Below are 23884 nucleotides of genomic sequence, written 5' to 3' on the forward strand. Positions count from 1 at the left end.
TCCACCTTAAGGAGGCAAGATTTCCCTGCTCCCCACCTCCCCATCAGCCAAGCAGGTTTGGGCATGTGCTCCTTTTTCTTCATCTAATGTCTGCAACAGCCTTGTACAGGGGTAGGAAAGACTCAGATTCAAAGGAGAAACTTTCTGCCTCCCCAGGACTGAAAATCCCCACAAGCTCCAATCTCAGGTCTGAGGAAGGGAGTTTCTCTGAGACCCTCAGGAATCATCCCAGACCCAGCCTCCTCTGTCTTATTCATCTTTCTAGGAACAGCCTGGATCCATCTCTCAACAGCTGCAGAATTCAGACGGAAATGTCTGCCCCGCTTTCCGATCAGGTAAGAAATTCTCTCGTTTTGTTCACACACATGGCACCAGCTCTGAAAGGACAACTTTCCCCTGTGCAGTTCTTCCAACCCTCCTTGCTCGTAGCACAGAGAAAAGCAGGAAAAACCATTTGCACAGTAGGTGACGTCATGCAAGGATGCTGATCCCAAATTTGCTCCTCCAAGAATCCAGAAAAACCTGAAAGCCTTTCTGAGCATGCACAACCCTCTCGGATGGCCATATTTTTTAAAATTCTTTCCAACCCAGTAGAAGTTATAAAGAATTATACAAAAAGGATAGAGAACGTCAGGTGAAACTGATGTGCAGCAGTTCAACAACTAAGCGTCTTTGCCCTGGAGTAGTGGCCAGGGTTTTGTGATGCTCCCTTGAGGACACAACGCAGAACTTGTAGCTTTTTTATTTTTTTGTGCAGACTTGAAGCGGTGCAAAGTGGTAAAAAGACTGGAAGCAGTTCAAAGAAAAGCCACAAAAATGGTATGGGATTTGTGTTGCAAACCGTACGAGGAGAGACTTGCTGACCTGAACATTTATACCTTAGAGGAAAGACGAAACAGAGGTGACATGATACAGACGTTCAAATATTTGAAAAGTATTAATCTGCAAATGAACCTTTTTTGGAGACGGGAAGGCGGTAGAACTAGAGGACATGAATTGAGGTTGAAGGGGGGCAGACTCAGGACTAAGGAAGTATTTTTTCATAGACAGGGTGGTGGATACTTGGGATGCCCTCCCGTGGGAGGTGGTGGAGATGAAAACGTTAATGGAATTCAAACATGCGTTGGATAAACACAAAGGAATCCTGTTCAGAAGGAATGGTTCCACAGAAGCTTAGTGGAGATTGGGTGGCAACACTGGATAATTGGGAAGCAAAAGTAGTGCTGGCAGACTTCTACGGTCTGTGCCCTGAAAATGGCAAAGACAAATCAAGGTCAGGTATACGTATAAAGTATCACATACTGTTACCTAATGCTTGAAAAATGGCTCATTCCGTCAGCTGGCCCTGACCCCGACCCTAAAGGAACAGAGGGGATATGATATAGATCTTTAAATACTTAAAAAGGAATTACGGAAGAAACAAAGCTTTTCTAAATGAGTAGAAAAGCTAGAATTGGAAGACCATGATATGAAGCTACAGAGAAGCAGTGTCAAAAGCAACTTCAGAAAACATTTTCTTCACCAAAACAGTAGTGGATGCCCAAAATGCTGCTCTGAAAGAGGTGGTGGAAGCAAAACAAGTCCTAGAGTTCATAAAGGAATGGGATATACACTGCGGATCCCTATAAGGCAAAAACATGTACATCTAACACAGAGCAATACAAGAGTGGGAAAAGCAACCTCGATAATACAAGCGTAGGGAAAGGAACCTGCACGGTGCAGCTGGTATAACTCCAGCAACACAAGAGTGGGAAAAGCAACCTGCAAGTACACGGCAAATATAACCCCAAAAATCTTCCTGTGCAAGCTTGATGAATCATATTGGTCATTCTCTGCTGTCATCTATTACATTACTATGTTTTTCTTCAGTTTACCAGCAGCCTCATTAATTGGCCCCAGGTGCTTAATCGCCTTCACCATGGAATGATCCCAGACTGCTTGTCTCTCTCAGCTCATTTTTATTTAGAATTGTGCTCCATACTCCTCCTAGGGGGGGGGGGGGGGGAACATCTCCAAATAGGTTTGTTTTGGGTATATCATGACAGCAATGACCCTCACTCCTAAAAATTACTGAGTTGGAAATAGCGAGGGCTGCTCAAAAGAAAATGACATGCAAATGAGCTGCTCATAAAAACAGCAAGCACCTCAGCAGGGAGGAAGCCAATCGGTCACCCGAGCATGCACAGAACAGCCAATCGCATACAAGCTGCGCATATGAAAGCAGTGTGCAGCTTTTTTTGTTCGTTTTCAAACTTTTTTTTTTTTAATCGCCACCAGACCCTCGGCAGCAGTACAGGCAGAGAGGGAAGCAAGGGAGAGCGAGGCAAAGGCGAGAGTGAAGGGCTGCCGCCGTGCAGCGGGGAGGGCGGGCTCTACAGATGCCACAGCTCTCCTCAGCCATCCGGCAGTTGCTATTTCAGCAGGAATGGGAAGGAAACAGCAGTACCAGCAGCACCTGACCACCCGTAAAATTTCATCGTAAAGGTAGGTGGTCCTTTCTGTGCATGGCTAGAAAAACTGATGTACATCACTCGGAATGCACATTTGAATAGTAATTAGCTAATTTAAATAACTTTGCATGCAATTTTTGTTAGCTGTTACTGTGACAGGAAAAGAGCCCACACAATCCTTTTGTGCATGTCTTGCTGAACTCCGTGCTCGCTAAACTGGCTAGAACCAATATAAAAAGCACATTGCTGGATCGTTAAGTTTTCCGCATCTGGATCTCAGTTTCTTAAATTTACTGCTAACACCTGCCACAGTACTTGCATCATACCTACTACTACTACTACTATTTAGCATTTCTATAGCGCTACAAGGCATACGCAGCGCTGCACAAACATAGAAGAAAGACAGTCCCTGCTCAAAGAGCTTACAATCTAATAGACAAAAAATAAATAAAGTAAGCAAATCAAATCAATTAATGTGAACGGGAAGGAAGAGAGGAGGGTAGGTGGAGGCGAGTGGTTACAAGTGGTTACGAGTCAAAAGCAATGTTAAAGAGGTGGGCTTTCAGTCTAGATTTAAAGGTGGCCAAGGATGGGGCAAGACGTAGGGGCTCAGGAAGTTTATTCCAGGTGTAGGGTGCAGCGAGACAGAAGGCGCGAAGTCTGGAGTTGGCAGTAGTGGAGAAGGGAACAGATAAGAAGGATTTATCCATGGAGCGGAGTGCACGGGAAGGGGTGTAGGGAAGGACGAGTGTGGAGAGATACTGGGGAGCAGCAGAGTGAATACATTTATAAGTTAGTAGAAGAAGTTTGAACAGGATGCGAAAACGGATAGGGAGCCAGTGAAGGGTCTTGAGGAGAGGGGTAGTATGAGTAAAGCGACCCTGGCGGAAGATGAGACGGGCAGCAGAGTTTTGAACCGACTGGAGAGGGGAGAGGTGACTAAGTGGGAGGCCAGCAAGAAGCAGATTGCAGTAGTCTAAACGAGAGGTGACAAGGGTGTGGATGAGGGTTTTGGTAGAGTGCTCGGAAAGAAAGGGGCGGATTTTACGGATGTTGTAAAGAAAGAAATGACAGGTCTTGGCGGTCTGCTGGATATGAGCAGAGAAGAGAGAGAAGAGTCAAAGATGACCCCAAGGTTTCGAGCTGAGGAGACAGGGAGAATGAGAGAGCCATCAACAGAAATAGAAAACGGGGGGAGCGGGGAGGTGGGTTTGGGGGGGAAAATGAGAAGCTCGGTTTTGGTCATATTTAATTTCAGGTGGCGTTGAGACATCCAGGCAGCAATGTCAGACAAGCACGCTGAAACTTTGGTTTGGATGCAAGGTGAGATATCAGGGGTAGAAAGGTAGATTTGGGAGTCATCAGCATAGAGATGGTAGGAAAAGCCATGGGATGAGATTAATGAACCAAGGGAAGAAGTGTAGATAGAAAAGAGGAGGGGACCAAGAACAGAACCCTGAGGTACGCCGACAGGCAGAGGGATAGAAGTAGAAGAGGATCCACCAGAGTGAACACTAAAGGTGCGGAGGGAGAGGTAGGAAGAGAACCAGGAAAGGACAGAGCCCTGGAATCCAAGTGAGGACAGGGTATCGAGAAGTATGCTGTGATCGACAGTGTCAAAAGCAGCGGAAAGATCAAGAAGAATGAGGATGGAATATTGACCTCTGGATTTAGCCAGTAATAGGTCATTGGAGACTTTAGTAAGCGCAGTTTCGGTTGAGTGGAGAGGGCGAAAACCAGATTGTAATGGGTCAAGAATAGCATGTGAGGAGAGAAAATCAAGGCAGCGGCGGTGAACAGCATGCTCAAGTAATTTGGAGAGAAAAGGAAGGAGGGAGATGGGTCGGTAATTAGAGGGACAAGTAGGGTCAAGTGAAGGCTTCTTAAGGAGAGGTGTGACCACAGCATGTTTAAAGGCAGCAGGGACAGTCGCAGTGGAAAGTGAGAGGTTGAGAATTTGACAGATAAAAGGAATAAGAGTAGGAGAGATGGCATTAAGAAGGTGGGTGGGAATGGGATCAGAGGAACAGGTGGTACATTTTGAGGAAGAAAGGAGAAGTGTAGTTTCCTCAATAGTAACTTCAGGAAAGGAGGAAAGGGAATGAGGGGAAGGAGAGAGAGGGGAACGGACTAGTGGAGGGAGAGCTGGTGAGGAAGAGAAAGCAAGGTTTATCTTTTGAACCTTGTTGTGAAAGAATTCAGCAAAGACAGGGGCCCTTTTACCAAGCTGCGCAAGCATTTGCGCACACCCAACGCACGCCAAAATGGAGTTACCACACAGCTACTGTGTGGCTCTTGTGGTAATTTCATTTTTGGTGCGTGTCCGAAAAATTTTATTTTCGGACGTGCGCCAAGTGGCATTTGACGCGCGTAGGTTATTACTGCTCAGTTACCGAGCGAGTCTTTACCGCTAGGTCAATGGCTGGCGGTAAGGTCTCAGAGCCGAAACGGATGCGTGGCAATTTTGATTTTGCCGCACGTCCATTTTCGGCAAAAAGTTTGTAAAAAGGTCTTTTTCTTTTTTCTTTTTTTTTTTACAGGCACGCTGAAAAATGGATCGGCGTGCGTCCAAAACCCATGCCTATGTTACCGCAAGCCATTTCTCAGCGCATCTTAGTAAAAGGACCCCACAGCTTCCTTCTGGAGTTTGAAGGGTTTCACATGCCTAGGCAACCCATCCCTTTTAATCAAGCCTGTGACTCCCAGCGGAATGGGAAATATTTCTGTATCTGTCTTGCCGCATTTTCTTGGTCTCTCACTACATTCTTTGGTGTTCAAGAATCTTCTCCCTCTCCACCTGATTCACAGGGTGAAAAATATCATTTTAGTTGTTTCCTCTTTTACCGCTGCGTCCAGTTTCTTTGCATCCAGCTTTTTATTGGTTGAAACGGGGACGTCCCAGATGATCACAACCTTTTTCTCTTAGGGCAAAAACACAGCAATCATCAAGAAACTTCAAACAGCCCAAAACACTGCAGCCAGACTCATATTTGGTAAAACAAAATACGAAAGTGCCAAACCCCTAAGAGAAAAGCTACATTGGCTTCCACTCAAAGAACGTATTACGTTCAAGGTCTGCACTCTGGTTCATAAAATCATTCACGGAGATGCACCGGCCTACACGTCAGACCTCATTGACCTGCCACCCAGGAACACTAAAAGATCAGCACGCACATTCCTGAATCTTCACTTCCCCAGCTGTAAAGGACTAAAATACAGATTAACACATGCGTCCAGCTTTTCCTACATGAGCATGCAGCTGTGGAATGCATTGTCATTTAACGTGAAAAAAATGTGCGACCTAATCAACTTTCGGAAATCACTGAAGACTTATCTCTTCAATAAGGCATACCACCATGATCCATCATAGGAACTGTAACGCATCACCGTTTATCTGATATTCCGAACATAATCTTTCTATACTTGATTGCTTAATTCAATTATGTCATCCATGTTCTTTATGTAACACCAATTGTATCTTTTACTCTGGAATGGCGATTGCCATGATGGAACATTGTAAGCCACATTGAGCCTGCAAATAGGTGGGAAAATGTGGGATACAAATACAATAAATAAATAAATAAATCACAACCTTTTTCTCTTAGGGCAAAAACACAGTGGTGGGTTATGTAAATGTTTTCGTTTGTTTTTGGGGGTTCTTTTACTAAGGTGCACTGAAAAATGGCCTGCAGTAGTTTTTGGGTGCGCGCAGATCCATTTTTCAGCAGGCCTGTAAAAAAAAAAAAAAGGTCTTTTAAAATTTTTTTACCAAAAATGGACATGCGGCAAAATCAAAATTGGCGCGCATCCATTTTCAGTCTGACACCTCACTGCCAGCCATTGACCTACCTGCGTCAAATGCCACTTGGCACGTATCGGATGCGTGCCAAAAATGAAATTACCGCAAGAGCCATGCGGTAACTCCATTTTGGTGTGTGTTGGGTATACATAGGCGCTTACGTGGCTTAGTGAAAGGGCCCCTTCATTTGTTAACCCTTATTTCTTCGTATCTTTCAGGTATCAGCCACATTCGGTAACGTTGCTGCTTATTTCTGGGAAGAGGAATGGGGCATTCTGGGAGAAAGCCAGAAGGAGCTTTACAAGAAGGTCATCTTGGAGATTCATGGCATCCTCATAACACTGGGTAAATATGTCTTTTCTGTCGTTACCAGCCATAGACATCAGGGGCGTAGCCAGACACCCAATTTTGGGTGGGCCTGGGCCCAAGATGGGTGGGCAGAAGAACCTTACCTGTCCCACAAGTGGTTTGGTCTCTCTCTCTCTCTTGCCTGCATGCCAAATGGTCTCTCAAACATCCCCCCCCCCTACTACTACTACTATTTAGCATTTCTATAGCGCTACAAGGCGTACGCAGCGCTGCACAAACATAGAAGAAAGACAGTCCCTGCTCAAAGAGCTTACAATCTAATAGACAAAAAATAAAAATAAAGTAAGCAAATCAAATTAATTAATGTGAACGGGAAGGAAGAAAGGAGGGTAGGTGGAGGCGAGTGGTTACAAGTGGTTACGACTCAAAAGCAATGTTAAAGAGGTGGGCTTTCAGTCTAGATTTAAAAGTGGCCAAGGATGGGGCAAGACGTAGGGGCTCAGGAAGTTTATTCCAGGCGTAGGGTGCAGCGAGACAGAAGGCGCGAAGTCTGGAGTTGGCAGTAGTGGAGAAGGGAACAGATAAGAAGGATTTATCCATGGAGCGGAGTGCACGGGAAGGGGTGTAGGGAAGGACAAGTGTGGAGAGATACTGGGGAGCAGCAGAGTGAGTACATTTATAAGTTAGTAGAAGAAGTTTGAACAGGATGCGAAAACGGATAGGGAGCCAGTGAAGGGTCTTCAGGAGAGGGGTAGTATGAGTAAAGCGACCCTGGTGGAAGAAGAGACGGGCAGCAGAGTTTTGAACCGACTGGAGAGGGGAGAGGTGACTAAGTGGGAGGCCAGCAAGAAGCAGATTGCAGTAGTCTAAACGAGAGGTGACAAGGGTGTGGATGAGGGTTTTGGTAGAGTGCTTGGAAAGAAAGGGGCGGATTTTACGGATGTTATAAAGAAAGAAACGACAGGTCTTGGCAATCTGCTGGATATGAGTAGAGAAGGAGAGAGAAGAGTCAAAGATGACCCCAAGGTTTCCAGCTGAGGAGACAGGAAGAATGAGAGAGCCATCAACAGAAATAGAAAACGGGGGGAGCGGGGAGGTGGGTTTGGGGGGGAAAATGAGAAGCTCGGTTTTGGTCATATTTAATTTCAGGTGGCGTTGAGACATCCAGGCAGCAATGTCAGACAAGCACGCTGAAACTTTGGTTTGGATGCAAGGTGAGATATCAGGGGTAGAAAGGTAGATTTGGGAGTCATCAGCATAGAGATGGTAGGAAAAGCCATGGGATGAGATTAATGAACCAAGGGAAGAAGTGTAGATAGAAAAGAGGAGGGGACCAAGAACAGAACCCTGAGGTACGCTAACAGGCAGAGGGATAGAAGTAGAAGAGGATCCACCAGAGTGAACACTAAAGGTGCGGAGGGAGAGGTAGGAAGAGAACCAGGAAAGGACAGAGCCCTGGAATCCAAGTGAGGACAGGGTATCGAGAAGTATGCTGTGATACCTCCCCTGAATACCTTTTAAATAGCAGATTTTTACCAGCAGTGAGCAGCAACTAATACACACTGCTCATGTCGGCCCCCACAGCCTTCCCTCTGATGCAACTTCCTGTTTCCGCATAGGTGGGAATACGTCCGAGGGAAGGCTGTGGGGCCGGTTCGAGATGTATCAGTCACTGCTCGCTGCAGGTGAAGATCTGCTATTTACAAGGTATGCAGGAGGAACAGTTGTTGGGAGTTTTTAGCTGGTGGGGCTTGGGGATCCCTGCCAGCCACATCATAGGTGTGGTGCTACTGGGTTGGCTGCTGGGCCCACCCATAGCTACGCAGCTGATAGACATGTTGAATGTATAGAAGATTTTTTACATTGCTGGCCCAATTTACTGGAATAAGTTGCCGATGTGAATAAGGAATTTTACATATTTAAAAAATAAGTTTTAAAAAAGAGCTCAAGACATTATAATTTATGCAGGCTTACAGCTGGGGTGATGAATGATGATTTTGAAGACATTTTGTAATTTTGCTTGTATGTTTTAGGTTGCTTTTAAATTATGTATGTGATTATGTAATCTGCTCAGAGCTTTGGATCTAGCAGAATAAAAGTTTTTAAATAAATAATAATAATAATAAAAAAAATCAACCCAGAGAGAACATAAAAAAATGTACAGAGAAGACCAACCTTTTCAATGTACCAATTCTGGAGAATCTTTTGCATATAGAGCACAGTTTACAGACCGTCAGAAATTTCAGAAAGTAAATAAACCATTTAAATGCTCTGAATGTGATAAATGTTTCAGTCAGAGAGCCCACCTGCGACAACATAAAATGGTACATACAGGAGAGAAATCATTTAAATGCTCTGAATGTGATAAGTCTTTCATTCAGAAAGCCCACTTGCGAAAGCATGAAATGGTACATACAGGAGAGAAGCCATTTAAATGTTCTGAATGTAAAAAAGGCTTCATTGAGAAAACCCAGCTGCAAAAACATAAAATGACACATATCGAAAGAAAAGCACATGAAAGCTCTGAATATAATAAATATTATTCTCAAGAAACCACCCAGCAAAAAACGACAAATACAGATCAAAAAACATTTAAATGCTCAGAATGTGATAAGTCTTTCAGGCAGAAATCTGCTCTGTGGCTGCATAAGAAGGTACACACAGGAGAGAAACCATTTAAATGCTCTGAATGTGATAAATGTTTCAGTCAGAAAAGTCATCTACAACAACATAAAATGGTACACACTGGAGAGAAACCATTTACGTGTTCTGAATGTGATAAGTGTTTCATTCAGAAAATACACCTGGAACAACATAAAATGGTACATACTGGAGAGAAACCGTTCACATGTTTCCAATGTGATAAATGTTTTATTCAGAAAGCCTACCTGCAAAAGCATAAAATTGTACATATGGGGAAAAAAGTATTTAGATGTTCTGAATATGATAAGTATTTCTATCAGGAATCCACTCTGCAGAAGCATAAAAGGGTGCATACTAGAGAGAAGCGATTTAAGTGCTCTGACTGTAATAAATGTTTTTGTCAGAGAGGCCACTTGCAACGTCATAAAATGATACATACAGGAGAAAAACCATTTAAATGTTCTGAATGTGATAGGTATTTTAATCAAGAATCCAGCCTGCGACGGCATGAAATGATGCATACTGGAGAGAAACCTTTTAAATGCTCTGAATGTGATAAGAGCTTCACTCAGGAATCCAGCCTGCGGCGGCATAAAATGACACATACTGGACAAAAACCTTTTAAATGCTCTGAATGTGGTAAAAGGTTTACTCTGAAAGGTCACCTGCAACAGCATAAAATAACACATTCTGAAGAAAAACCATTTAAATGCTCTGAATGCGATAAGTGTTTTGGGCTCAAATTTGTACTCCGGCGGCATAAAATGACACATACTGGAGAGAAGCTATTTAAATGCTCTGAATGTAATAAATGTTTCCGTCAGACAGGCCACCTACGGCTGCATAAAATGATACATACAGGGGAGAAACCATTTAAATGCTCTGAATGTGATAAGTATTTTAGGCAGAAATCTACCCTGCATCTGCATGAAATAACACATAATAGAAAGAAACTATTTAGATACTCTGAACATAAGTATTTCAATCAGCAATCTACCCTGCAGCCGCATAATATGAAGGTTACTGGAGAGAAACGATTTAAATGTCCTGAACGTGATAACTGTTTCAATCAGAAACGCTGCTTGCAAGAGCATAAACTGACACATATGGGGTCAAAAAGAAGTACAGGGGGTCAAAAGGGATTGCAGCATAAAATTCAGCAGCAGCAGCTAGAGGATTGCTGTGCATCTCGCAGGGGTAGAAAATAAAGCTTTCTCATCAAGTTGTGCTGAGTACCCTTCACATGATGATTCTATTGTATAACATCTATTCTGAATCCCAGCAGGACAACACTACAACTGAAGTATGATTAGAATGAAAAGAAAGAATTCATACTGGTCACATGACACCCAGGGATAAAGAGATACCTACCCATAGCTTATGCACTGGAGTTAGAGATGATGGCTGCCATAATAAAGATACTGCAAATGAAGATAACAACCCTGATGCAGAAAAGGGAAAGGGTAGATTAGTTCATTGATCCACTGCAGTTGGAGATAAATCACAGGAGGTAATGAAAATGTTAAGAGGATTAACCACAATTAAGTGGCATAACAAGAGAACTGGAGGGAAGAGGAATATGGATGCCACAGCCTTTTAAAAAAACTTTATTTTTATTTCAAATCTTTCAAAATAACACTCAACTTTATATTATGTTGATATGATATCCTTAATGGGAGTGCCACATATGGACTTTGGATATAAGAAGGTGGGGGAGGGGGATAAAAGTCCACAGCCTTATTTTAAAGGAATTTTCAAGCATACTTGAATAGGTTGTCTATGCATCTTACGAACTCCAGAAGGAAGCTCACTTTGGCATGAACAAGCACTACAATGAGTGTTAGCAGTAAATTTGGAAGACTGAGATTTTATATATATATATATATATATATATATATCAAACATATAAACGGCGAGTGACCGACTCACTCGCAAATGCGCAGTAGAGACTTCCCTCTCTGTCCCGCCCCCGCGTCAATACGTGATGACGAGGGCGGGACAGAGAGGGAAACTGCGCCGCCGAGGTTGATACCGCTCCCCCCCCACCCGCCCACCTGAGGTCGCCGCTACCGTTACCCCCCCACACACACACACACCCGGCCTGGGCCCTCTCTCCGCTACTAAACTTACACATCCATTCGCCGGAACACAGCACGCACATCAGCTGAGCTGCCGTCGGCCCTTCCTTCTCTGCCTGTGTCCCGCCCTCCTGTGACGTAACGTCAGCGAGGGCGGGACACAGGCAGGGAAGGAAGGCCGACGGCAGCTCAGCTGATGTGCGTGCTGTGTTCCGGCGAATGGATGTGTAAGTTTAGTAGCGGAGAGAGAAAGGGCCCGGCCCGGGTGGAGGGATGGCGGCGACTCCGGGGGGGGGGGGGGGGGGAACGGTAGCGGTGGCGAGCTCGCGGGGAGGGAGGGAGGGAGGGGGAAGGAAGGAAAACCCCAATACCAGCCCGTTTTTACGGGCTCAACGGCTAGTAATATATATATAAGGTTCAAAGAAAAACGACCAAAATGATAAAGGGGATGGAACTCCTCCCATATGAGGAAATGAGGGAGGATATGATTGAGGTGTACAAAATCCCGAGTGGTGTGAAGTGGGTGCAGGTGAATGATTTTTCATTCATTCAAAAAGTACAAAGACCAGGGGACACTCAATGAAATTGCATGGAAATAATTTTAAAGCAAATGGGAGGAAATATTTTTTTCACTCAAAGAATAGTTAAGCTCTGGAACTTGTCACCGGAGGATATGGTAATGGAGGTTAGCATATCTGGGTTTAAAAATGGTTTGGACAAGTTCCTGGAGGAAACGTCCATAGTCTGTTATTTATTTATTTATTTATTTATTGCATTTGTATCCCACATTTTCCCACCTTTTTGCGGGTTCAGTGTGGCTTACAATATGATAAAAGTGAAGGAAATACAATTTGTTACAACTTGGTTATGGATTACATTGTGTAGAGTTAAGCGAGACAATCGAAGTAACGTTATGGAATATAACAATGGAACGCAGACATTGAAACCTTGGAAGGGGACAATGAGAGGCTTAAAGGGCAATATTAAGGCATGAAGACATATGGTAAACATATTTCTCTGATTGGAGGTATGAATGATGTGAGATTACGGGGATGAGATTGCAGAGTTGGATGTATGATGCATTAGTGAACAGTGAGTATGGACTTTATGTGTTTTGGCTCTTTCCGTATATTTTTTCAAAAAGATGAGATTGACATGGGGAAGCCACTGCTTGCCTCGGGATTGGTAGCATGGAATGTTGTTACTCTGTTTGGGATTCTCTCAGGTACTTGTGACCTGGATTGGCCACTGCTGGAAGTAGGATACTGGGCTAGATGGCTATTCTTATGTTCTTATACTCCACATATGTCTATGTTTATTAAAAACTTGCTATACCACATATTCCAAACTGGAGGATCTAAGCAGTTTATAATCTAAAAATGCAAGTATAGTAAAAATGGAAAGGAACTCCATAAAAAATAATAGGAAAGATGAGACAGGCATTCACACGGGTCCCTCACAGCAAAAAAAAAAAAATAGAGGCCTATCTTTAACTGCTATTAACAAACGGCTTGCACTGACCATTTGCTTAGCTGGTTAAGTTGCCACAGCCAAAACTGAAACTGCATATTCATTACCAGTTGCCGGATATGGGCTGGCATTGAAAATGTGGGATCAGCATTGCCTGATGTAATGGAAGATGTAAAGGATTGCTTTAAAACCCTGCTTTGTCCGATAATACACTCTGAAATCTTCTGTCTTTGACCAAAAGTAACTTTCCTTGTAAATACAAAAACAAGTTGGAATGTGGAAGATAAGGCACATCTCTGACCAATTCAGTTTGTGGAGAGAAACAGGATATGCTTGGAGTTCAGGAGATGAGCCACCTGGCCAGTGGTTTGTTTACTTGGGCCGGAAGCATGTGACTGCATTTTCTTTAGCTCTGAACATGAGTTCTAAGCCTTATAAAAAGGGGAGTTTCTTTCAGTGAAATTGGGAGCTCATCTGTGAGTAACGGACGAACTGCGCAGAGAACCATGTTTCCTGGTCAAAGAAACTCCTGGCTTTCGCTGTGAACAGGCCCCCCCAACTGATGATAAGCGCCTGGATAATGTAAGGACCAGTGATGATTGTATGTATAGTGTTTTATTGCTTCTTTTCCTGGTCTAGGAACTCTTAGCATTGCTTAGATGTAGAGACCAGTGATGTAATGATTGTTTATAGATAGGTATTGTTTCTTTTTAGTTATACAAGCCATTAAGCCCATTAAAATGGGCTAGATTTTTTATTTCTGAAATGTAATTTAAAAGTTGATGAACGTAATGTCAGTTGATGTCACTTTTATATACTATGTTGTTTGTGTAAACAGCATTAGATCCTTCAGAATTCGAACCTTGTTATTGTTACTGTTTGACTTATGTGATTTCCCATGTCCCTTATTGTTCTAATATTGTCTGTGTGTGTGTGTGTGTGAGAGAGAGAGAGAGAGTGAGTGTGTGAGAGAGAGAGAGAGTGAGTGTGTGAAAGAGAGAGAGAGAGAGAGAGAAAGTGCCTGTGTGAGCATCTGTGTGAAAGAGAGAGAGAGTGTGAGAGTGAGTTGAGAGAGAGACAATGTGAGAGAGAGAAAGAGAGAGAGCTGGTAGGAGTCCCTGTGACAGTGGAGGGTCAGTTGCTCCTTATAGGCATTTGTTTATTGTTCTAATATTGTGTGTGTGTGTGTGTGTGTGTGTGTGTATGTGTGTGTGTGAGAGAGAGAGAGAGAGAGAGAGAGAGAGAGAGAGAGAGAGAGTGTGTGTGTGTATGTGTGAGTGAGAGAGAGAGAGCTGTTAGGAGTCCCTGTGACAGTGGAGGATCAGTCGCTCCTTATAGGCAGTTGTTTATTGTTCTGTTTTGTGTGTGTGAGAGAGAGAGAGAGAGAGAGAGAGAGAGAAAGTGTGTGTGTGTGCGTCTATGTGAAAGAGAGAGAGATTGTGAGAGTGAGTTCAGCGAGAGAGAGAGAGAGAGAGAGAATGAAAAAAAGGTGAAGAACTTCAGCTCCGGTGGGAAGGGGGAGCTGTTCCACTGTAAGCAGCAGGAAAAAAAATACAAAAACCAAGCCACTGCCACCCCCGTACGTCGGTGAGAAGAAAGCAGCAGGCTGCACACATTTGCCAACTGCAACCTGGGAGAAGAGAGCTGTGCAAAGCTGCAGCTGTTCCCCCTGCACGCCCCCGGAGCTTCAACGTCCCTACCTTTCATTAACGATAAATGCGACCCGATGTGACCACGCTGTTTCGGGAAAGGTAGAGGGAGGTGGGTGTAGCTTGGTGACAGCTGCCGCTTCTTACCGGGCACGCTGCAGTCTGCGCACACCTCGTTACTCCGCTGCTGCTTCGACATGGTTTTCCCCTCGGCAGCCCCCCGCCTCCAGATGATGGGAAGGGAGGGGAAACAGGAGCCGGGTTAAGAACCACTCTATCAGTCACTTCAGCTATAACGTCTGGGGGAAATACCGGTGCGGCGTCGGGGTAGCTCCTGTAAACGACACACGGCGTTGACCTTGTGGGCTTGGAGGGGAGGTAGCGGCTGCATATTGGTTGTAATGAAGCAAGGTGGTGGGGATTTTCCACTTTGGGGGAAAAGGATCGGGCAGTTGTAGGAGAGCAACCATGAAACTGAAATGAGGTTTAATACAAAACTTGCAGTAGCCTTTTTTCCTTGGAAAACCTTGAACTCCTTAGCTGTTCGTTGGCAGCAGTCATCCGGTACCGGACTGCCTGGGAATGGTTCTCTCTCTCTCTAGGGGGGGGGGCTTCAACACTTCCTGGCAGCGATCGCTCATTTTATAACCCACCACAACAGTGTGCTAGCTCCTCTTGTCTTGCTGAAACCATCTGCAAAAGCCGCAGGAACGTCACTAAGCTCATTAAAACGGTCAAGACATGAGAGTTGATGTGTTGGGTTTGGTAGAGAGAGAAAGTGTGTGTGTGAGACAGAGCCATTAAGGAGAAATGTGCTGTGATACCGAAAGTAATTGGTGTGCTGGAGAGATAGAGTGTGTGTGTGTGTGTGTGTGTGTGTGTGTGTGTGTGTGTGTGTGTGAGAGAGAGACAGACAGACTGTGTGCGAGTGTGTGTGTGTGAGAGAGAGAGTGTGTGACAGTGAGTTCAGTGTCTGTGTCTGTTTTTTTTCTTTTGTTTTTTAGATATTACGCTTCCCAGTCTCCACCTGTCATGTTGTGTAACCCATGGTGTGCTGGAGAGAGACGCTGTGTGTGTGTGTGTGAGAGAGAGAGAGAGAGAGAGTGTGACAATGAGTTCAGTCTCTGTGTGTGCTTTTTTTGTTGTTGTTTTTTTACATATTATGCTTCCCAGACTCCGGCTCTCATGTTGTGTAACCGAAAGCAATTGGTGTGCTGGAGAGAGACAGAGTGTGTGTGTGTGTGTGTGTGTGTGTGAGAGAGAGAGAGAGACAGACTGTGTGTGTGTGTGTGTGTGTGTGTGTGAGAGAGAGAGAGAGACAGACTGTGTGTGTGTGTGAGAGAGTATGTGACAGTGAGTTCAGTGTCTGTGTGTACTTTTTTCTTTTTGTTTTGTAGGTATTATGCTTTCCATACTCTGCCTGTCATGTTGTGTAACCCTAAGCAATTGGTGTGAGAGAGAGAGAGTGTGTGTGGGAGGAATCGGCGGCGGCCTTGGGAGGGGGAGCAGCAGCGACGTGGAGGTGGTGCGTAGGGGGGCAACTGGGGGGGCATGTCCCCGGGGGTGGGCTCGGCATGCATTAATACCCCCTCACCCCAACCCAGTCCACCTGTAGCGCGACAGCGCACCTTCTGCTTCTAACCGTGCACCATGTGTACCCACGTAGCCACCGTACCAATCGTCGCGCCGTGCGGTGTTACGCAACCAAGGAGGGGGGCTGGGACTGTGAGGAGGGAATGTGGAGTACATGCTGCTGTGCAAGGATGTAACCACGCGTTTACCCGCCCACAGCACGTTCACATTGAAGCCTAACAGCAACAACGCAGCATTTTATTCGGCTCGCCGCCTGGGCCGCTCACACCACGTTCTGATTGGTGGAGTTTAACCGCAAAAAAGCAACAGTGTATTCAGCTCGGCGCCCGGTCCGCCCACACCACGTTCCCATTGAAAATGGCCTGTGTAGTGACGCATGTGCAGAACAGCTGCGCTGTTCTGCACATGCATGACACGTCAGGAGAGACCTGTGCAGCTGTGCAGCTGTGCTGTTCTGTGCATGCACGGCACGTCGGTCACTCTTCATTTATATAGTAGGATAGCTAATCATTGTGTGTACAGTATATAGCTAATCATTGTATATGTCTTAACCATTGTATATATCTTAATCATTGTATATTTTAGCACCTCTAATAAAGGTCTTATTTACCTAATACGAATCCAAAAGAATCCATGTTAATTATTGAGTAGTCTGTGTCAGTGAAGCTGGCTGTAAATCCATACCAGTACACCTGCTGCCAGCTGAATATTGAGGGGTTTGAAAAACGATGTATGAAAAAGAAAATTGCTCCATGCTGTCAAGGTCATTTATAGGAATCAATGCATGTGAACACTTTACATTCTCCAAGACCAAGGAGTGATGGGCCACACAGAAATAGCCAATATGCCTCCAGGCTAAAGGTCCAGAATCCATCTCCATCATTAAACTTGACCAAGAGGCCTATTTTCAAAGCACTTAAACTTACAAAGTTCCATAGTCACCTAAATGGTTTGAAAATGAGCTCCCAAGCGTTCCAATGAGTAGAAGAAATGAATGACAATCCTCCTGAGAATCCAGCATTATGCATAAGGAAGGAAGTAGCAAAGTTATGCTTATTGTTACGTTTGCGTGATGCCACTTATGGAGCCCTAAGTGGGAATCCTAAACAGCTGCTTCGTCGAACTTTTGCATGCGTGCATCTTCCCATCCTCCATCATTAGGGATCCTTTTATCAAGCCGTGCTTGAAAGCGGCTGGTGCTGCGATTAGCATGTGGGTTTGCCGCCCATTCTGGCCACTTTCTAGCGCCACTGAAAAATGGCCGTGGTTGGTTTTAAAAAATTTTTTTTAATGGCAAGACACTAATTTCCTCATTAGCATGTGGCTGTTACCACTGGGAGCTCCTCCCACATTACTCTTGTGGTAATTGGGTAGCACAGGGTAATGTGCTCATGTTGGCCAATTAGCACAGGCAAGCCTACTCTCTGCTTCCAGACATGTGCTGCTGCCCAAGCTACCATGGGGATGCCTCAACATATTTATTTATTTGGATTTTGCTCACACCTTTTTTTTTTCATTAGTAGCTCAAGGTGAGATACATTCAGGTATTCTGGCTATTTCTCTGTCCCAGCCCAGGAGGACTCACAATCTAAGTTTGTACCTGAGACAATGGAGGGTTAAGTGACTTGCCCAAGATCACAAGGAGCAGCAGTGGGATTTGAACTGGCCACCTCTGGATTGCAAGACTGGTCCTCTAACCACTAGGCCACTCCTCCACTCTCAGCCCTATATTTACACAATCAAAGCCGATCATTAGTGAAACTTCAATATGGCCTGCCAGCACTCAGTCCTGTACTTCTGCCCTCACTGCAATATTTGTTGGTGGCAGGGCAAGGTGTGCGTCTGTAGCTCAGGATGTTTCATCTGACAAAGCAAAAACAATAAAGATGATTGTGCCTCAGGAGCTGCTGATTTCAGCATTTACTGAATGCAGGATTTGGAGGAGGGGCAGTTTGGGAAAATATTAAAAGGGAGCTCATCCCAAAAAGGCAGTCCAGGATGCAACAGGACTAAACCAGGTTCCAAATTGTTTCTCCTGCCTCGCAGCAGTTAATCTGTTCTCTATAGATCCACCTTAAGGAGGGATTGCCCCCCCCCCCCATCAACTACCCAGCTTTGCGCATGCTCAGCTCCTATTTTCCTAATGTCTGCAGCAGCCTAGTAGAGAGCAAGAAAGATGCAGATGGAAAAGAGAAACTTTCTGCCTCCCCAGGAGCAAGCCCCAGATCTGAGGAAGGAGTTTATCTGAGACTCTCGGGAATCAGCCCAGCCTCCTCTGTCTTATTCATCTTTTTAGGAACAGGGAACTCTCTAGTCTGGATCCATCTCAGCAGCTGCAGAATTCAGAGGGAAATGTCCGATCAGGTAAGAAATTCTCTCCTTTTGTGCACAACACACATGGCACCAGCTCTAAAAGGACAACCTTTCCTGCGCATAGCACAGGGACAAGCAGAATAAATCATCATGCAAGGGAGCCGATCAGGGTTGCCAGGTGGAAAATTTTTTGCCAGCCCAATCCAGCCCCAAAACCAGCCCAAAACCCGCCCAAACACAAACCCCGCCCCTAACACCCCCCACCCCCGCGTCATCACCCCGCCCCCGCCGTCATCAACCCAGCCCCCGCCGTCACCGGCCCCGCCTCCCCGTCATCGGCCCCGCCTCCCACGTCACCGGCCCCGCCTCCCCGTCATCGGCCCCGCCTCCCACGTCACCGGCCCCGCCTCCCACGTCACTAACCCCGCCCAAAACGTCACTAACCCCGCCCAAAAAAAACGTCACTAACCCCGCCCCCCCGCGGCCGAAAAAACCGCCCTGAAGCCCAAAAACAGCCCAAAAAACCGCAACCCGCCGCGGGCAAAAATTTCCCGCGGCGGGTCGCGGAAAACCGCCCAATTGGGCGGTAAAACCGCCCACCTGGCAACACTGGAGCCGATTCTGGAATGGATCTGCTCTTCCCAGAAAAGCCTAACACCCTTCTGAGCATGCTCCAGCCTTCCCACATGATTATCTGCTCCTCCCCCTCCTGTCCATGTCTTATTCTTTCCAACCCAGTGGAAGTTGGAACGAATTATACAAAAAGGGTCAATAATGTCAGGTGAAATTGATGTGCAGCGACCAGGGTTTTGTGATTCTCGCCTGAGGACACAATGGAATGAGAGCGAGAGTTTGTAGCTTTGTGTGTGTTGTAGACTCCATCACAATTGCTTGGTTGTGTGAGCAGAGGTTTGCCATGACCTGAAGCCGAGATGACTTTGCACTTAGATTGTCATTTTATAAAAGACTTCTACACCGCACAAATCCCAGCTTTGCGGTTCATGGCGGTGCACATTTTAAGAGACACACAAAAATGAGGAATTGCATCAAAATCAGGAAAAAAAACAAATCTTAAAATTCATCAAACCAAAAAATTTCAACTTCTTTTGCAATTGCATATACAGAGACCCTTTTACCGAGGTGCATAGGCTCCTACGCAAATCCAACGCATGCCAAATTGGCACTACTGCATGCCCCGGGCGGTAATTCCATTTTTGACGGGCATCCAAAACACGCGGCAGAAAATATTTTCTATTTTCTACCGCGTGGCGCTTACCCGGCGGTAATCGGCAGTTTACGCGCGTTGACGCTTACCGCCCGGTTAGTGCATGAGACCTTACTGCCAAGTCAATGGGTGGCGGTAGAAAATGGACCTGCCCACGTCCAAAACACGCGCCTACACCAGCACAGGCCACTTTTAGGTGTGCCTTAGTAAAATGGCCCCACAATAACTTACTTCCAATTGGATATGTTGGCTCTTCAAACGTACGCCATTAAATGCTGGAAATTTCAGTAGGAAGCTACCTCATACTGGAGAAGCTGCATAAAATGAATAGGAAAAGAAAATGAGCAATTCCAAAGTTGTACCATACAATACGTGAAAAATCAAACGAACAACTTTAAAAACAATGGGTGCTTTCAAAGAACGCCAGTGATATCTCTTCACATATTGAGAGATAAGTTCATATATTTTTCAAGTGAAAAACTAATTGCACCGCTGTGTTTTGTATCAAATACAACTTCTTTAAGTACATAAGTATTGCCATACTGGGACAGACTGAAGGCCCATTAAGCCCAGCATCCTGTTTCCAACAGTGGCCAATGCAGGTCACAAGTACCTGGCAAGATCCCAAAACAGTACAATACATTTTTTGCTGCTTATCCTAGAAATAAGCAGTGGATTTTCCCCAAGTCCATTTTAATAATGGTCTATGGACTTTTCCTTTAGGAAGCCTTTTTTTAAACCCCGCTAAGCTAACCGCCTTTACCATATTCTCTGGCAACAAATTCCAGAATTTGTACAACTATTTAGCATTCGATCCAACATAAAGAGAATTACAATAGTTCAAATGAAACAATACCAACATTTGGACCAGTAAAGCAAAGGGAGATTCATAAAAATAAGATCAAATCAACCACAGCTGTCACATACCATATAAGGTTCTTTTCCACAGATTATTAATTTGTGATTCAAAGGTGAGTGGAGAGTCCACAAGACCTCCCTAAACTCTGGACTCCTATTTTAAGCCTTTTATCGAAAGACATGTAGGATCCATAAGAACATAACTGTCACCATATTGGGACAGACTGAAGGTCCATCAAGCCCAGTATCCCGTTTCCAGCAGTGGCCAATCCAGGTCACAAGTTCCTGGCAAGATCCCAGAACAGTATAACAGATTTTATGCACCCAGAACTTTGTGTTCTAATCATGAAATGAAGCTGAATGTCCCATCTGTTGAGGTTTGTCGAAAGGCAGTCACAAGGCACAGATCTTTCATTGGAAGAGGCCAATATTTTTGGAATAATTTACCAAAAGATATCAGAAATATCGCCTGCTACTCTGTATTCTGGAGAACAATTGGGTCAACAAATGATCTGAGGTCATAAAAGTACAAGTAGCACATGTAATCGTGCATCCAGTACAGCCGACGCAGGGTCACACGCGTGGTGCTAAAAACGTGTGCGCCACTGGATCATTTGTTGACCCCTGACGAAGAGGGCATAAGTGCCGACACTTGGCCAAGTTGGGTCAATGTACAATAAATACGCTTTTGGTGAACTTTGAGTGCTTTCCTTCCTTGGACTACCTCTGTTTTGAGTTGTTTCCCTATTTCTACTGCCCACTACCCCCAATGATAACTACTGCCACCAACCCAAGTTAGATGTATTGCAGATCTACTGTTCATATGTTCTGTTTTTCACGTGGCTTTTGGGTAGCATATTTGCAGGGTGTTTTGTTGCTGTACAGTATCTGGCAGTAGAGGAATTTTGTGTTGCTGTTACTGAGGTGACACCAGAATTTAAATATATATGGCAAGCCTATAGGGAAACATCCTAGCTGTATACTCTAAAATGGGTAAAAGTTGATTGATGTTGACAATAAGTTAGTATGAATTTGTCTACCATTCAACTCATTATCGAAATTTGTATATAGTCCCAGTTAGCATTCAACCTGTATTTCTTAAGAAACAATAAATCATTCTAGCAGTAGATTAAAAAATAAATTGTGCTTTAGAATATTTTACGTTTTCCCTGCATCATTTTTTAATAATGATAATATTTGGGATTTTATTTTTATTCAGCTGTGAATTTCAAGGCCCTGTTTACTAAGCTGCGTTATAGGCGTGTTAGCGTTTTTAACGCGCGTTAACAGTGTAAGCGCCTACAATATCCTTATAGGTGCCTACACAGCATGCACGTTAATTGTAGGCATGTTAAAAACAGTAACGCGCTTTAGTAAACAGGGCCCTTGGTGTTTAGTATGTTACACGCATGAACATCTGTCAGGTCTGTCGCAACAGAAGAAGCGTTGAGAACCACTGGTCTAGAGGAGAGAAGGGACAGAGGGGATATGATACACATGTTTAAATACTTTAGACATAAGCATCGCCATGCTGGGACAGACCAAGGGTCCATCGAGCCCAGCACCCTGTCTCTGACAGCGGCCAAAAGAACAAGCATTTTGTCCCGCCCATCCCAGAAATAATGGATTATTCCTACGTCCATTCAATAACATTATGGGGCTCATTTTCAAAGCACTTAGCCTTACAAAGTTCCATAGTAACCTATGGAACTTTGTAAGGCTAAGTGCTTTGAAAATACACCTCTATATGTCCTTTTCCTCCAGGAAGCCGTCTAACCTTTTTTTAAGCTCCGCTAAGCCAACCGCCCCAACCACCTTATCCGGCAACGAATTCCAGAGTCTAACCACGCGTTGAGTGAAGAAAAACGTCCTCCGATTCATTTTGAATGTATTACACTGCAGCTTCTTCGCATGCCCCCTTGTTATAGTATTTTTGGAAAGCGTAAACAGACACTCCACATCAACCCGTTCCATTCCACTCATTATCTTATAGACCTCTATCATATCTCCCCTCAGCCGCCTTTTCTCCAAGCTGAAGAGCCCCAGCCTCTTCAGCCTTTCCTCATAGGGAAGTCGTCCCATCCCCTGAATCATCTTTGTCGCCCTTCTCTGCACCTTTTCCAATTCCACTATATCTTTTTTGAGGTGCGGCGACCAGAATTGAACACTAAAGAAAGCTAGTGAAAAAAATGTATTAAGTTAGTCCAATAAAAAAGGTATCATCTTATTTTCTTTTCTCTGTTTTGTTTTATTTCTATTTATTACCTTTGAAGTGGATTAACACGGTTACCACACCACTTTTACTCAATACTTGAAAGGAATTCCGGAACAAAAGCTTTTCTAAATGAGGAGAAGCTACAGAGAAGCAGTGTTGAAAGCAACATCAGGAAATATTTTTTTTCACAGAAAGGGTAGTGGATGCCTGAAATGCTCCTTCTGTGGTGGAAGCAAAAGGAGGGCTGGAATTCATGCATAATATCTCTGTTATTTGAATTTTAGTGCTGTTAAATGTGGATATTTTTTATACTGTTTCACGGTAGTCCTATTATTTAGGTTATTTAAATATGCCGTTTTCAAGTTTCCCTCAGTTATTATATTGATTTATATTTGGTCTTTTTTTTACTATCATTATGCTGTTAAATTGTAAGTTTGTTAAACTCTATCTGCTGTACATGGCCTTGGGTGAATCTCTTCATAAAGGCGGTTAATAATTCCCGATAAATAAAGGAGTGGGTCATGCAGTGAATCCCTAAAAGGCAAGAAGCTGTAAACCAAACACAGAGCACTTCAGTTATGTAAACTTTTGTCCTTCTAAGAAATGACAGGGAAAGTAATGTAACCTGCACTGCATGGCAGGTACAATCCCAACAGTCTTTCTGGGAAGACTTGAGGAATCGCATCAGTGGCGTAGCCACAGGTGGGCCGGGGCCCACCTACTTAGGGCTCAGGCCCACCCAACAGTAGTACACATAACTGGTGGGGATCCCAAGCTCTGCCAGCTGAAGACTTCCCCCTGATGGTAACAAAAATGCTGATATCCACGATACTGGTACCTGTGAATGTTCAGTTTTCAGATTGCCAAGGTGGAGAGAAGCATTTTCCCACCAGCTGAGAGATTTTTTTGGTGTGGGGGGGAAACACTTGGTGCCCACCCACTTCTTGCCTAGGCCCACCCAAAATCTGCTGTCTGGCTAAGCCCCTGAGTCACATTGCTCTTTTCTGCCGTCATTTATGTTACTGTATTTGTCTTGCATTTATCAGAAGCCTCATTGATTGACCCCCAGGTGCTTAATTGCCTTCATTGTGCAGGGTTCGCAGACTCCTTGTATCTGTGAGCTCATTTCTATCCAGAGTTCTGTTTCATACTCTGGAGCTTCTAGTGATCAGTGGATTGAAACATCTCCAAATAGAAACATGAAACATGACGGCAGAAAAAGGCCATATGACCCATCCAATCTGCCCATCCTCTGTAACCCCTAATTCTTCCTGTTCCTAAG

General features: G+C 44.5%; 1 protein-coding gene across 2 annotated transcripts in view; it reads left to right on the forward strand.

The window, feature by feature from the left end:
• Nucleotides 1-275: 275 nt before the first annotated feature.
• Nucleotides 276-23884, forward strand: part of LOC115464955 (zinc finger protein 665-like) — a 50278-nt gene continuing 26669 nt past the window's right edge. The window contains exon 1 of one of the 2 annotated variants that reach the window (XM_030195349.1): nucleotides 276-335. In XM_030195349.1, the coding sequence (XP_030051209.1) occupies nucleotides 312-335 (24 nt within the window). In that variant the 5' untranslated portion in view covers nucleotides 276-311. Of the gene's footprint in view, nucleotides 336-18147; nucleotides 18356-23884 lie in introns of those variants that run through there. The other variant, XM_030195350.1, reaches the window with a different exon arrangement.

This window comes from Microcaecilia unicolor, chromosome 3 (genome assembly GCF_901765095.1).
Source record: "Microcaecilia unicolor chromosome 3, aMicUni1.1, whole genome shotgun sequence".
Classification (NCBI taxonomy): domain Eukaryota; kingdom Metazoa; phylum Chordata; class Amphibia; order Gymnophiona; family Siphonopidae; genus Microcaecilia; species Microcaecilia unicolor.